This window comes from Ischnura elegans, chromosome 6 (assembly GCF_921293095.1).
Source record: "Ischnura elegans chromosome 6, ioIscEleg1.1, whole genome shotgun sequence".
Lineage (NCBI taxonomy): Eukaryota > Metazoa > Arthropoda > Insecta > Odonata > Coenagrionidae > Ischnura > Ischnura elegans.
Genome location: NC_060251.1, coordinates 121,843,101 through 121,859,143, shown reverse-complemented (window position 1 = coordinate 121,859,143; position 16,043 = coordinate 121,843,101). Strand labels below are relative to the sequence as shown.

The 16,043-nt window shown below is 38.0% G+C and overlaps 1 protein-coding gene across 1 annotated transcript in view; it reads left to right on the top strand.

Moving 5' to 3' along the window:
* Positions 1-16,043, top strand: part of LOC124160078 (poly(ADP-ribose) glycohydrolase) — a 61,059-nt gene that overhangs the window by 27,586 nt on the left and 17,430 nt on the right. Inside the window, exons 6-7 of the mRNA XM_046535796.1 lie at positions 8,891-9,050; positions 11,168-11,298. Of these exons, the coding sequence (XP_046391752.1) occupies positions 8,891-9,050; positions 11,168-11,298 (291 nt within the window). The remainder of the gene's footprint in view (positions 1-8,890; positions 9,051-11,167; positions 11,299-16,043) is intronic.

Below are 16,043 nucleotides of genomic sequence, written 5' to 3'. Positions count from 1 at the left end.
AGGGAGCGATTGAAGGACATAGGCCGGCGTGGCATCAATGTGATGCCACCCGCCCGTTGGCAGGACCTACGCTGGGCATCAATGCTATGCCATCCGCACTCAAAGGGTTAAGTAAGCTGTTGGTTTTAACGCTAGGATAATATATGATTACTTGTTAAAGTTGAAACCCTAGTCTACAAGATAATTGCGCAGACAACAAACAATCAAGAAGTCCACAAGGTAAAAATGGTTCACAATATTATGGATATAAATGCTGCCTAGTATGAATTTCAATACAAAAAAATCTACTCACCCAGTTCTGATGAAGCTAGTAAAAAGAATCTCAACGGTCGAAACCATTTCGAGTGATCTGGAAGTACACAGAATGTAAACAAAACACCGCATTGTCAGATAACCATTGATTCGCAGCTCAATGCACATGATTGCAACTTGATTTGGATCACAGTAACACTCCAAGTTATTAAAGCACTATAACTTTGCATTCTGAGGTAAAACTCATAGTCATTAAGCAAGTTGATGCAAATGTGGCATGCGGTGGCAGGAAACAGCAAAATAGTGGACATTTGCTATCGATAGCAATCGATATACGATTAGATCAATGGTAGCCGGTAGGTCGATACTTTTAAACTACGAGCGGGAGTTTGAAAATAGGCATTCAGGAATGGGAAAAGCGGAATGATGGCTTGAGTAATATTCACCACTGGGAGAAGTACCAAATCCATTCCATCGCTCAAATGGGTTAAAAAAATTAAAATCATATTTCAAAGAGTGTTTTTGAATCAAAAGATACTTTACTGCTTCATCAATATTTGTTTCATAAGCAATTTTTCACTAGGCCACAAAAATGGTTAAGTCCAAAGTGAATAAACAAATTCCTGACAAAATGTTTAATAGTTTACATACTTCATGAATTGCATTTTAAAATATGCTTTTGGAACTTAGATTTTTTACTCATAACATAACATCAGCAGATGATGTCGGTCCTATATAGGCTGCCTATATGGGACCAACATTGGCAGAATGATGGAAATGAGGGGCAAATAGGCTGGGCCAAAAAATGGTTAAGTCCAAAGTGAGTAAAAAAAATCTTGACCTAATGTTTAATAGTTTACATACTTCATGAATTGCATTTTAAAACATGATCTTACTGGCACTTAGATTTTTGACTCATAACATAACATCAGCAGATGATGTCGGTCCTATATAGGCTGCCAATATCGGGCCAACATTGGCAGAATGATGGCAATGAGGGCCGATATGCCAATCTGAAGCCTATATTGGACCAATATTTAGCCGATATTCATGGCTACTTGGGATTCGAAAGAAAATACTAAGGATTGGATATTTTTCGGAACCATCCCACGCATAAGAAATATGGCTCGGGTATTGAAGTAAAGTGAAGAAATTAAGTCAGCATGCTTAAGAGAGAGAAAAATGAACTGTTTCCATGAAAGGCAACAACTGATACCCTTTTTCCCTTTCCACCTTCGCCGAGGTGAGTCGCGCGGAAGGGGGAGTTTTCATATCACAAGGCATCTTTTAGCCTTTGTTATTTCTGCGTCCGTCCGATGTGATATTCATTTGTAGCATTTAGTTTCTTCCTTGAACTTAAAAAAAGCAAGAGATTTTAACGCTGATTAAATGACGTGAGAATCATAGAATTTTTTGGCTCTACAAAACTAAAGTTTAGTTCTATAGTTCGTTCGCTTCGTCCACTTGAATTCCATGAAGATTCAAGATCCAAATAAATCGTTGATATAATTTTTAATAAAACTTCCAAAGTCTCCAAAATCTTGCAATTTTGGTAGGAAAGTACTTGCCCAGTCACACGAGTGTGTAGCGAAAGCCAATTTTCTGCAGGCAGTAATACTGTAACATGGAGATGCCAAAACATGCTGGCTGAGCATGTAGAATAATTGGATTTTCTGCTTGAGAATTTGAAAGGACCAAATATTACATGATTCATATACATACTTAGTATGTAATCTTTATTATAGCTGTGAAAATTACTATACTCAGGGCTCTCCCTTGTAGTTTGGATACATATATATGGTCTACATATTACTTGGGGTTAATTAATTTCAATTTTCCCTATGGAACAGTTGAAGACACATTAATTTTCATTCATCTCCTACTTCTGGCAATAACTATCAACGATCCTCATTATATATTCATTCTCACATTAGGCTAGACATTCATCATAGAAAATTGGAGTAGAATATATTGTAGTATGCATTGCTGTATTGCCTAGTTCAGAAATTATCATACTCGACTCGATGCTTGCGAGTAATTTTCAACTCGACTCGAGATCAAAAAGTGCTACTTGGAAATCCCTTTTATATTCCGAAGGAGCAAATGCAGACTAGGGAGTCTGTGACAGGTACATAGTCAAGATACAGTGATGCATTTGGAAAAGTACCCATAGTCACCATAGCAAACACTGTTGAAGCTGAAGTGGAAGCTTATTTATCATAGATGAATGCACCACCAAATTCCTTCCCTGGGAAATACTGGAAGACTTGTATCTCCTACCCAAGGCTGAAAGTATTAGCGAAGAGGTTTCTTGCCATACCGCCATCCACTGTGTTCAGTGAAAGACATTTAGTTCTGCAGGAAAAATATGTGATGCAAAATGCAACAGGCTTTATCCTGACAGAGTGAAGATGCTTTATAATAATAATAATAATAATAATTTTATTTCTGCTTGGTTACAGTGTAACATAGAAAACGTCATAGTGGACAAACAACACATGAGATAAAAAACATAAAGGACAGATGACAGTGGTACATATTTTAGCTTATTTTAGCATATTTTTTTTACACAAGTCGTAGTACTCATCTAGTGAATAAATTGAATTTTGATATATAAGCGTTTTTAATTTGTGCTGGAATGAGTTGCTATTTTGGATTGCTTTAATATCTGGTGGTAGTAAGTTAAAAAGTTTGGCCCCTTTATGATATGGTCCTTCACTAGCAAGTTTAGATGACCTCGGTTCAATATGTATATCATGTTTTTGTCGTGTGTTTATTTGGTGTATTTGACAGTTTAGATCAAATGAGTTCAGATTTTTTTTGACATACATTATTAAATTAAATACATACAAGGCAGTAAGAGGCATAATTTGTAGGGATTGAAAATGTGCTCTGCATGACTCCCTATAGGGTAGATTGAGAATAGCCCTGATAGCCTGTTTTTGTATTTTAAAAATTTTATGAGATTGATGTGAGCCACCCCAGAAAATAATTCCATATGACAGATGTGACTGAAAATTTGCATAATAGAGGCATTTTGTAATATCGATACTGGTACTTGTTTTTAGATATCTTAATTGAAAAAAAGTTTTATTTAGAATATAATCAACAGATTTAAACCCACAATTCTAACGTGCCCATACGCCCTGTGGTTTCCCATTTTTCTGCTCCCTCCCACCTCCTTTCTTCAAAGCTAAATACACTCATACGGACCCTCTCGGGGTTCAAGCCTACGCACAGCATTGAAAATTCCTCTGAGCTAGCAAAATGTCTTTCAACAATAACCCCCCCTAATGGAAAACTGGTATCATTTGATGTTTCCAACCTTTTTACCTCCGTACCTGCTAAAGAAGCCATAGATATAACTCTAGATTTGCTCAGAAAATCATCCGTCAATGACGACTTAGTGAGTGACTTCAAAAAACTATTATCAGTGTGCATGGACCAAAATTATTTTCAATTCAATCACCAATTTTATAGACAAAACCACGGCCTCTCTATGGGCTCTCCCCTCTCGCCTATCCTAGCTGATATCTTTATGGATAACCTTGAAAGTAAACTGTTCAGCTCTCATCACCCTCTTTTAAAAAACTTGTGCTACTACTTTAGATATGTGGATGATATTATTTGCTTATGGACCGGTAGCAAGAGACAACTGGCCTCCTTCCTTGGGCTACTCAATTCCCTCCACCGATCCATAAATTTTACAACCGAACTCGGAGGTGACTCAATCCACTTCCTAGATCTTACGATTTCCCTCATAGGAGGCAAACATGACTTCTCAATCTACCGGAAAAGTACCTTTACGGATGTACTTATCCCCGCAGACTCTAACCATCCTTACTCCCACAAGATTGCAGGCATTAACTCTATGCTTAACAGACTCCTTTGTATACCAATGACTGCTTCAAGTTTCAACCAGGAACTTAATGTTATTAAATCGATATGTTCTAATAACGGCTATCATGATGACCTCATCCGTAAATTACTGGCCAAAAAAACCCGAATAAGAGTATCGCCCACCCTAACCAGTTTGCTGCCGGTCCCCAAAACGGAACCCAAACGGTGGTGCAAATTACCTTTCCTTGGCCCCCTGTCTTACAGTGTTCACAACCTCATACCCAAAGACAAATACAGAGTGTGTTTTTACTCCCCGACCTCCCTTGGTAAAGTGATTTTTAACTCCAAGGACAAAGTGAATCCTGAAGACAAAAGTGGTGTCTATGCCCTGACATGCGACGAGTGCAACGGTGTGTACGTTGGTCAAACGGGCCGCAAGTTTAAAACTCGTGTCGATGAACACAAAAGAAGTGCTCGTTTGAAAGACTCCATTTCCCATTTTTCTAAACACCTGTCCGAATCCGGCCACAACAGTGATTTTAATATTAAAATTTTACATGTACATGACAAAAGTGTAAAACTGGATATTTTAGAAATTTTAGAAATCACCAAATGCACTCTTGCACGTAACATCGAAATTTTTAATGATATGACTGTATTCAAATGTTCTAACTTTTTATCTACTGTTTTAAAATCTGACTTCTTCCTTGACAATCCTTCCTCCTCCCCTTCTCATTAACCTCGTTACCACCTGACTTTTATCTGCCTGCCCCCACCCCACCTCCCCAAGCTTTTATACTTTTTGTTTTGAACCTCCTATCCAACCAACAATGCCCAACCAACAATGCTCAATGCTGCTCCTCATTTAGTTCCCCCCCCTCCTTCTTCCTTCACACTATTGTTGGATAAATAAGGCTGGATGTTGTATGCTTCTCTCAGTTAGTCTTGATAATGACGTTGTAACGTTGAAACTAGTAGACTGCAAAAATATAAGGTTGTGGAATAGTACTGTGTTTTTTATTTAACCATGAAGTTTTGTTTAGCTTAGAGGTAAGGGTTTCTATATGCATAGACCATTTCATTGTTGATTCAATATTTACTCCAAGAAAATTGAGGTTTTCAACAAATTTTAAATCATTTCCACATAATTTTACTGGAGGTGTTAGATCTCTGCCAAAATTAACACAGACTGTTTTTTGAACGTTTATGGCCATCATGTTATTTTGACACCAGTCTTCTAAACATTTCATTGTGGAACAAACTTTCTTTAGTAGATCAGATTTTTTATTGGACTCGATGAGAACATTTGTATCATCAGCAAATATTATAGTTTTTGCTTCTGGGACACTCTCAGGTAGGTCATTAATATACAAGAGGAACAACAGAGGCCCAAGAATGGAACCTTGCGGAACTCCCATTTCAATAGCCCTTTCATCTGACTTGAATTCAGATCTGTAATTTGTGGAATTGTCAAGATGGGGGATTACAACCACTTGGGACCTTCCTTTGAGATAAGAATGGAACCATTTATTTGTATTACCTGTAATTCCATATTTAATTAGTTTTTGCAATAATAGATTATGATTTACTACATCAAATGCTTTAGAGAGGTCTAAGAAGACACCCAAGGATGATTTACCAGTGTCCATTGCACTTAAAACATTGGTAATAAGTTCATGAAGAGCTGTGGAAGTAGATTTGTTTTTTCTGAAACCATGTTGTTGTTTAGTGAGAACTGAATTTTTTTCCAAGAAATTTACAACACGTTTTTGCATTACTTTTTCAAAAACTTTTGAGAAGCCTGATAGCAAGCTTATAGGCCTGAAATTTGTTATATCCTTTGAATTTCCTTTTTTTTGCAATGGAATTACCTTGCTTACCTTCAATCTTTTGGGAAAGCTACCCTCACTTAAGGAAAGATTAATGAGATAGACGAGGATTTTGCATATATATGGAATGGAGAATTTAATTATTCTGTCTGGTACACCATCAATTCCTGCAGAGTTCTTATTTTCCATGGATTGACCAATTTGAATTATTTCTTTCTCTGTGACAGGAAAAAGGTAAAGTGAATGTAGTACCGTGTTATTAGGACTATTTCTTAAATTTCCATTTTTAATACACGAGACAGAATTTTTTGGAGCCTCAATAAAGTAGCGATTTAGGGTGTTTGCTATGTTATTTGGGTTAACTTGCATATCATCATTCACTAATAGCTTTGCTTTCTGAGCAAAAATTTAAATTGTATAAAAAGAGACTAAATTTGTGAGACATTATTGATAATGATAAGATATTATCAATAAATGATAGATATTAAAGGAGATACTTTTATTTTAAATTTAAACACGAGTGCTAATATTCTAAAGTAATTCATGTAACACCACTTTTCAGGTATGTTCTGTTTTGAAATTTAGCTATTATATTTTAATTATGTACATAGTAATGTTATGAAAGATGCTTTTGTTTGACTGACTCTTTCACAGAGTAATATTTTTTAAAGTGGTTTTCTTGCTGCCTGGAATTAAGTGATATTTTTCTTGTTGCCTATGGCATCAGAATCGATGGAATCGCTATCGGTAGAATCGGAATCGAAATGTCAGAATCGGGATCGGAATCGATAAAATTTTGGAATCAACCCATCACTAGTAATTATATAAAGACTTAGTATAAAAGGAAACAAGATTTTACTTGGGGATCGGGTTGGTGTGGTGGCTAGAGTGTTGGCTTCCCACCCGGCGGGCTCGGGTTCAAATCCCGGCTGTGGCAGAGAATTTTCAAAGTCTGCCCGATCCCTGCTTGAGTGTTGTGTGGAGGACATTTCAAGCGCAACACTCCGTCCGTCGGATGGGACGTTAAGCCCTACCCCCTTGGCGCCTTTCGTTAAGAGCAGGCTAATGCCGACGCCGGGTTGCTCTCCACCCTTCCTTCCATACCCTACCCTCATGGCGCAAATGACCTCAGCTGTCGGTCGCCTCCTCCAAATACCATACCACCAAGATTTTACTTGAAAAATTGATGTAAGGTTGTCTGTTTAACCCGTTGCAGCATTTCTGGTATGAAACTGGTTAAAAGAGGGAAAAAATGGACATTTGGGAGCAATTGTGCATCATTTCGGCTGTTAGTAGGAAAGATATTATTACTAATGACCATGTTTTTCCTTTCCATTCTCTGCTCCTTGACCTCCCTCAGCTAATGGGGAAAAAAACCCTCCGAGCACCTGAAAATAGTCACCATCCCCCACTCCCCTTCCTCACCCGAGACAACAATCAGTTTGAAATTCCCCACCCTCCTCCTTCCACCCCCACCTTCCACCCCCACCTTCTCAAATGTTGTATTTATATGGGTATGGTTAATTTCTTGGTTTAGTCTTGATAATGCTGCAGTGCAGTGAAACATGTCGAGTGTAGTTTAATAAATTTTCATGTGGAAAGTGCAAAGTGTTTCACTTCACATCTCATAATCTTCAGATCTCCACAAAGTATCTGCCTCATCCATCCAATTCATAAGTTGCAATATTTGGGAACCTTGGGAATTCTTATTAATAATTATGTCAACGATGTATTTGGATCTTGAATCTTTGTGGAATTTTAGTGGACAAAGCGAGCAAACTATAGAACTTAGCTTTATCTTTACAGACCAAACAAATTCTATTTTTGTCATGTCATTTAATAAACCTTAGAAACTTTTGATTTTTAAGGCTAAGAAAGAAAATGAATGCAACAAAGGAATGAATGAAAATAAACATCGGACATACACAGTAATCAAAAAGGCTAAAAGATTGTTAGTTCAAACACCGGGAAAAACTAACATTGTCCGCTTAAACCTTAAACTCACATTGTTTTCTTTCTTTCAGAAATTTTAACTTATATTTATGTATTCTCTCATTGTTTGCGTAAAGAGCGTTGGGTAGGGTACAAAAATATTGCATGAGAAAGTATGAGTGATGGAGGGGGTCCACTCAGATTACTCGGAATACACTGCTGGGTCGGAAGACGATTGGCCGCCGTGAGCATGTCTAAACAAGAAGCTATGATGAGCGCCAAGGGTCCATGCTGCCTGATGGCTTATCAAGAGAAATGAAAAAAACACTCGCCCTATGCCTGTCAGATCCATTGTGCCAAACGACGCAAGATTAACTAAATTATGCACATGCTACATCTGGTATTCCTAAAGTGATTTTGTCTTTGCACTGTGGATTCAAAGCCAATGCCAACATTTTGTTAGTGTGATCGCCAGTGTAATTACTGGAGCAAAGAGCATATTAAATCATGTAAAACATATTTACCTCCATTTCTTTTATGTTTTTCCAAAACTGAAGCTTATGATCTCAATGCCAGTCATAAGATGCTTTATAACACCAGGTGTCAAAAAGCCTGTTGTTCATATTATGAGGGATTGATGCCAGTGTTTCTTTGCAAATATACTCCTTGTAAATATCATCCTCATGTAAGTTTTATAGTTTTTGGCTTTATCTACACTGTTATCACCTGAATTCATCCTGAGTGGCTTGTATGCCCTCTAACTGCTGTGATTTCAAAGTCAAACATGCTTGCAGCTCCAATTTTTCTATCTTCCTTTTAAATTCTTCTAGTATGATTGCATATCAGTCTGGCTATTAATGTGCTTCATCGGTGCTCTATGAGAATATCTGTTGTGAGTTGGAGGTAGCATTTTTCATCCGATTCATGTTTTTACACCAAGTGTGTGCATGCCATTGGTAAATCCATTGCTGCCATCGGGTTCAAGCTACTTTTTTTTCTGCTTCATCGCCTCTGTATATGTTTTCCATGATTGTTAGATCCAGTGGGAGTGTTGACATTCACGAGGCGTTACTGCCCCGAGAGTTTGCTGCCAAAATGGTCAGAGAGTCGTGAGATGGTTCCAAGGCTTCACATCTCGTCAACGGGCCGCATTGAGGATGAGGGCTATGGCATGCTGCAGGTGGACTTTGCCAATAAGTAAGCACTCTCTCCACCTTTCTAATTCCTTGCGTGCTTCTATCCTGTGCTCTTGCCTGATTCTCATCATTCATTGTGGCCAAATTCCAATCCGCTTTGGGATATACAGTAAACTCTCGACTATACAAAGCAGGATATTATAAAATTTTAGATAATACGTATTGCGATTCTGGTCCTGGTAAAAGCCTACGGTAAATACATGGCACATTCTATTATATAAAGTTTTGAAAATAGTTTATATTTTGAAATAGCGAACATCGGGCTCAGTCTCCAGGAGCAAATGGAATTCGTTTATACAAACTGCAGCAAAAAATTTGTTAACAAAACTAGTTATGCCAGCGTAAGTAGCTAAAAAATCAGCGATTCTGACTGTGTTCCATCAAAAGTGATACATCGTAAATGATAGTGCAGCTTTGGAGGTTAAGGGTTTGCCTAAAAGCTTACGATGGGAATCGAGGGGAAGTAGGAGTTCTGTAAAAATATCATGGCTGACATAACCTACCTTCCTACTTGGAAACATCATGTCGACAATACTTCGTAGTTTAACATGTGAGGAAGGTTGGCGGAGTATTTCATGCACTCCTACGTAAACCTTACAAAATTGAATCATACCAAGAAAATGTTGCAAGTTCATAAAAATGCTGAAATTTCAATGTTGTTGCGTGTTAATCAGTAGGAGACCTTGTGACACTCCTTTTCAAATCAACAGTTGGAAATATGAATTGAAGGGAGAGGATTAAGCCACTCAATGAAAGAGGAACTATTTTTCATTCTAGAGACATTTTGGAGAGGGGGAAAGGTTGGGGAAAATACTGCGGTGTTGTCAACGACGAGAGGTGGGGAGAGGTAGCAAGGATATGACCAATGATATCATAGCTAACACACAAGCCCTTATTGAGGGCGACGGGGATTTGATGACTCCATACATCATTGCCCCAAATCATCATCATCCTCCCAAACACGTACTCTTCTATATGGTGACAACTGCAAGATCTACAAGGGAATAAAGAACACTTCTGACTGCAGAGATCTTCAAATTGCTCTAGATAAAGCTTCCCTGTGGTGTGATACTTGGAAATGAAAGCTAAACCCTAAAAAATGCAGCATCATGACTATTGCATTAAAAACACAACCCGTCACTTTTAACTACACCATTAATTCATCTCCATTGACCAGAGTTACGACGATGAAAGATTTGGGCGTTATAACTGGCCCCAAACTAAACTACTCGGACCACATTTCGACAGTGGAAAAGAAAGTGATGTCCCTAATAGGCCGTCTTTGAAATTTAAGATCCCATTGCACTTCACTCCTATTTCTCAACGATTGATTGTCCTTCCCATAGTTTTGTATTGCTCTCCAAATTGAAATTTGTTACGCAGTTGGGTTCGGGACCACACTGGTGGCTTAAATTCAATTGTTTTTATTTCCCTGAGTTTTCAACATTTTGGAAAAAAATTTTGCAAGCAATAAATTTGGACTTTATTAATTGTTAAGTGAACTCTTTGTCATTAGGGAACATGTTTATAATTAATAGTGGAATGAGATGCACCCCTGCGAAGGAGGCAAGAAGAAAGCAGGTCACTTGCCGAGGAACCCATAAAAGTAACATAAACGTGCCGAATGTTGTTTACGCGCCAAAGCGGTCAAATAACATGCAGAATTTGCTGCACAGCTATAAGTGATGCTGACAAACACACATGTTCCACAGTTAAATAGGCCACGTACGTACATACACACGAGTCGCAGCCCACCCCCACAACACCCACTCTTCCAATCCAGTGCTACTTATTGACAATCTTGTGCCGATTACTCACAAAAAGCTTTGTGAGGCTTTCGAGTCCTAAATAATATGCAGCTGCTAAAAACCACATGTACACGTGTATTATTCCATCATAGGGAAGAGGGCACATGACCTGGATGAAACACCCATGCGACCTGCTTAATTTGGGACTTGTTAGAGGGGACTATTCAGGTCCTGCTGTAATAATTATGTATAAGGAAACAGGTTTAGAAAACGTTTTTGTCTGGAATTCCAGCTAATGTGTTTATTTTCATTGTTTAAATGTTGATTTCAACTGGTTAGACTTGGCTGTGATTTCGTATTTTCTCTCCAGGTTCATTGGTGGTGGGGTCTTAGGTCTTGGATGTGTTCAAGAAGAAATCCAATTCCTGATATTTCCAGAGTTGATTGTTTCGAGGCTGTTTACGGAAGCCCTCGACAAAACAGAAGCTCTTGTCATCTGTGGTGAGTTAACATGTTAATCAAGCATCAGTTGGTGTACTTAAGTATTTTTGGAATGAAACACATGCATATAGTGCACATATATACTATGTATTTACATATGTACTATGTACCGTATAAGCTTGTGTAAGAGGCGCACCCCTATTTTGAGCATCGGAGCTATGAAGAAAAAAATTTTGCGGCATTTTTTTTTTTAATATATCGCGCGGTGTTGCAGACTTACGCCTGGAATTTCGACAGTTATCGAACTTTCCTCTTTCAATTTTAATTGAAAGAGGAAATTTTGATAACTGCGGCGGTAAGAGCGGCATAAGAGGGAGTAGAAAGAGTTCCGATCCTCTCTTCGCATACGCCGTTTCTCTACGATGCTTGTCCTATTCACGAAGAATTTTGTTTAAATGCTATTGCAGGAATATTGCAATGGAGTTGCAGCCGTGGAAAATTTTAAGGCAAAACACGACAGGCACCTTGAACCTTCCCAAGAGCTTGGACAACAATCGGGGCAATCTCAGTGCCGTAGGATAATATCCACGTCGTAGATTTAACGGAACCACACCCGGCCCTCCATCAGCCAATGCCTCTGCTGTTTTTTTTCCTTTCCGAGACCCCACAGGAAAATAGGAAAACATCAAGTTACAGGGGAACAATCGAAACGTGTTTCATCCCTACCCCGTCTCACCAACTGACCTTGATCAATCTCCCAGTTTATGGAGGCCAAATGCTAGGTGAGTCATCTACTGAGCCCGAAGATATCTCGATAGCTTTCAATAATTGTATGACACACACGAGGTTCAAAAAAAGAAAGAGATCTAACGCGACGCATATCTGACAGAATTAAAATTTTTTAAGCTATAATTGTTTGACACAAAGATTTATAGTTACAACAAGGCTACTAATATTAAAAATAGTCCAAACAGGATGATTTCAGAAAAAACAAGCGTAGCATAAGTGCATTCAAACAAGACGAGATGGACTGGAAACTTCAGGCAACGCAAACTGCGTATATCACATTGCTGCGCCTTCGCCCCTTCGCTTTGAAGGCAACGACGTCACATGCAACATCGGACGTGTTCTTCCCGTGCTTCTTCACTCATTGCCTCGTAGCGTGAAATACGGAGGGGAGCAAGCACGCTCCTTCCCCTCCGTATTTCGTTGCTTGCTTCGAAGACGGAGGGATCGCGCTCCTTCCCCTGGACCTCTCCTTCCGCGCTCTTCACTTATAAGCATTTCTGATTTCTTCCATCCACAATTTAGTCCAACAATGAACACACTCGTTCGAATTTTTTAAAGCGCAGGTTTTGGCACCAATATAATTTTCAGTTGCATTCATCCTCATATTAGCGTCTGAAGATGATTTTTGGAAAATCAGGTCCTCAGCGTAATGGAAATTATCGGCAAGACAGATATTGACTATTAGCCACGTATGTCCTTCAAAAATATGCGTTTATCTACGTTTGATAACCGATTACTATATGCAGTATAAATGCCGCGGGATGCCCACTTGTGGCAGTAAGTTTAGCACGCCCTCCGGAGCGAAAAACCCTGCGCGATCCCTTCCGTGTTCACCTCTGGGGTACCGACGTGACGGCGCGATGTTTAGAAGAAAAGCAAACAGGAGCATTTTAAAAATACGTTACTAAGGGAGAAACTCCCCTGCCTGCCGCTTGTTTTTGACCTAGGATTACAGATGACTGACTCACGCTGAAAACCAAGGCCACTCAGTTCCCCTTCGACTTGCGACCGGTGAAGGGGAGGGGGAAGATAAGAAGTTTGTGTAAGAGGCGCACCCTTGTTTTCGGCTGCAATTTCTGGGAAAAAAGGTGCGCCTCTTACACGCGCTTATACGGTATATACGAGGGTGAACTTAACCCATTTATGCCTAGTGTTCCATTTTTGGAACACCAGACGCGACTTTCTAATTTAATAACTATGACTCATTATACACCAATATGCCACAGTTTTTCTTTCTGTACCTCTTTATAAAGATATAAGGTATTATAGGTTGCAAAGATTTAGTCAGTTTTGCCAAACCATCGCTGCCAGTGTGCTGAGAAATATTGGTCTTTTTTTTCAAGGCAGTTTTTCTGAGACCATCTAAAATGTTATATTAATAACTATTTTCCATTACGCCCAAATGTTGAAAATTTTTCCTTGCATGTTCAGTTACAGTTAACCTATAGTGCTAAATGAAGAAATTTTTGAAACAACGTATTACATTTTAGTTATAAGCTTTTATTTAACAGTGTTCCATTTTTGGAACACTATGCAAATCCACTTCTATTATGCGTGCATTCAGGCACACTGAAATATTCACTTTAATTTTAAATTTAGTAAGCAATGAGATATGGAACAATGAATAATCTTCCCCGTTCATTGCTGCGCACTTCTGCTCATCTAATTTATGGTTCTTTTAATGAGAACTTTGACCATGCTGATCTTTTGCTGATGCCGAATGGTGAAACTACTGAAAATGACTGTGCATCGGCTTCTGCTTCACCTCAACCTCTTCTTGCTCGAAGAAAAAAGGTAACTTAAGTTGTGCGCAAATGGAAGAAAGCCGATCTGACTGCCCAGCCAGTAGGAGGTAGAGTTTCAGAAGAAGAAAATCACGAAAATGAAAACCTATACAGAATATTTAGAACTCTTTCTGGATATTGAAGTGAACCTTGAACTGACTGCTAAACTATTAGAGTTAATTCATGATGCTATACCAAAACCTAATTTAATTATAACTGGGGACTTTAATTGTGATTTCTCAAGTAATTCCAAAGCTAAACAGGAATTCTTAGCTATCCTCACTTCTTATAATATTTGTGTTACTAATGCAGAACCGACTAGGGTAAATGGCCATTCTTCTACTATTATAGATAATATTTTAACGAACATTGGCTTGGGAAATGTAAATACTGAAGTAATTAAGTCCCACATTTCTGATCATTATCCTCTGTTATGCAAGATTTTAATCTTATCTCCTAGTTATTGTAAGAAAATTTATAAAAGGCAGTTTACAGAGCAAAACTTTAACATCTTTAATAATATGTTGAAGGCCCATGATTGGTCTAGTTTATATCAACTCAGATCCTATAATGACTCCTTTGAGTATTTTTATTCTTTATATCAGTATTATTTTGACATTTGTTTTCCCCTGGTCTCCCAAAAAACTAGAAACTTGTATTTAAGTAATAGAAACCATTGGGTTACTGACGAAATACGATACCTCTCTCGGAAAATGAAGGAACTAGCTATTTCCTATAAAAATAAATATAACTCAATCGATTGCTTGGAGTATAGAACATTTAAAAAAATGTACCGTCAAAAGTTACAATTGGCTAAGAAAACATTTAACAACTGTAGAATTCTTAATGCCGATAATAAATCTAAAGAAATTTGGAAGATCATAAAGGAAGCTAAGAGTTCTATTAATGATCATCATGATTTCAAATTACTGGACTCCACTGGTAATATTATTTCTGACTATTTTCAAATGGCATCTAACTTAAATGAGTTTTATTTGTCCCACCAGACTACTACAAATACTTCACTTCCTGTCAATCATTCTTTAAACCCAAGCCTGCCTAATTCTTTGTACCTGTTCCCTTGCTCTGAATTGGAACTGATGAACATCATTAAAAAAATTCCTAACAAAAGTAGTCCTGGTATAGATGGCATCCCAGGCATTGTGATAAAAAAATCAGCTAATTCTATCAAGGAACATATACTTTTTTTAATTAACAAATCCTTACAACTTGGAGTTTTTCCTGATGCCATTAAATCTGCCAAAGTTGTACCACTATATAAAGGCAAAGGTAGCGAACAGGATATGAATTCTTATCGTCCAATATCCTTACTAAATCAGATAGGGAAACTATTTGAAAAGGTCTTCCATAATCGACTTGTATCATTTCTTGAATTTTCCAACCTTTTGTCTGGCTCACAGAATGGTTTTAGGAAAAGCAGATCTACATCTACAGCCACCTATCATTTGGTAAATTTAATACTTTCAAATCTTGATAACAGAATCGAAACCTTGGGGCTATTTTTTGATTTTTCCAAGGCTTTTGACCTAGTCAATCATCAGTTACTCTTGTCCAAATTAGGACACTATGGTATTCGAGGTATCCCTTATAACTGGATAAAATCTTACCTCAGTGCGAGGCATCAACAGGTTATTTTATCAAAGAATGGCACTAATTTTATTTCTCCCAGTAAAGAAGTTACATTAGGCGTACCCCAAGGCTCAGTCCTGGGCCCTATCCTATTTTTACTTTACATTAATGATCTGCCAAAAATTTTGCAGACGGTTCAAGGAGTTGAGCCAATTTTATATGCTGATGATACTAATGTAATTGTATCAGCACCATCGTTAAACAATTTGTCCTTGAGGGCATCTAGAGTTTCTGAACTCCTGTGTGAATGGTGTACACAAAATCTTTTGAAACTCAATCCTGACAAGTCTGGACTTATATACTTTTCCAATAAAAATAAACCCCCTGCTTTATTGACCATTGATCTAGGGGGATCACGCATACCCCAGATTTCTAGTTCCAAGTTTCTCGGAGTTGTTTTAAATAAAAATGTGTCATGGGACGAACATATATGCAATCTTCGTAACAGGTTGAACTCTATTTGCTTCCTTATCAGAAGTATCAGGAAAACTGTAAGCCTTGATATTTTACTCTCAATTTATTACGGAGAATTTTATTCTTTAATTATCTATAGTATTCTGTTCTGGGGTTCTTCCACCCATT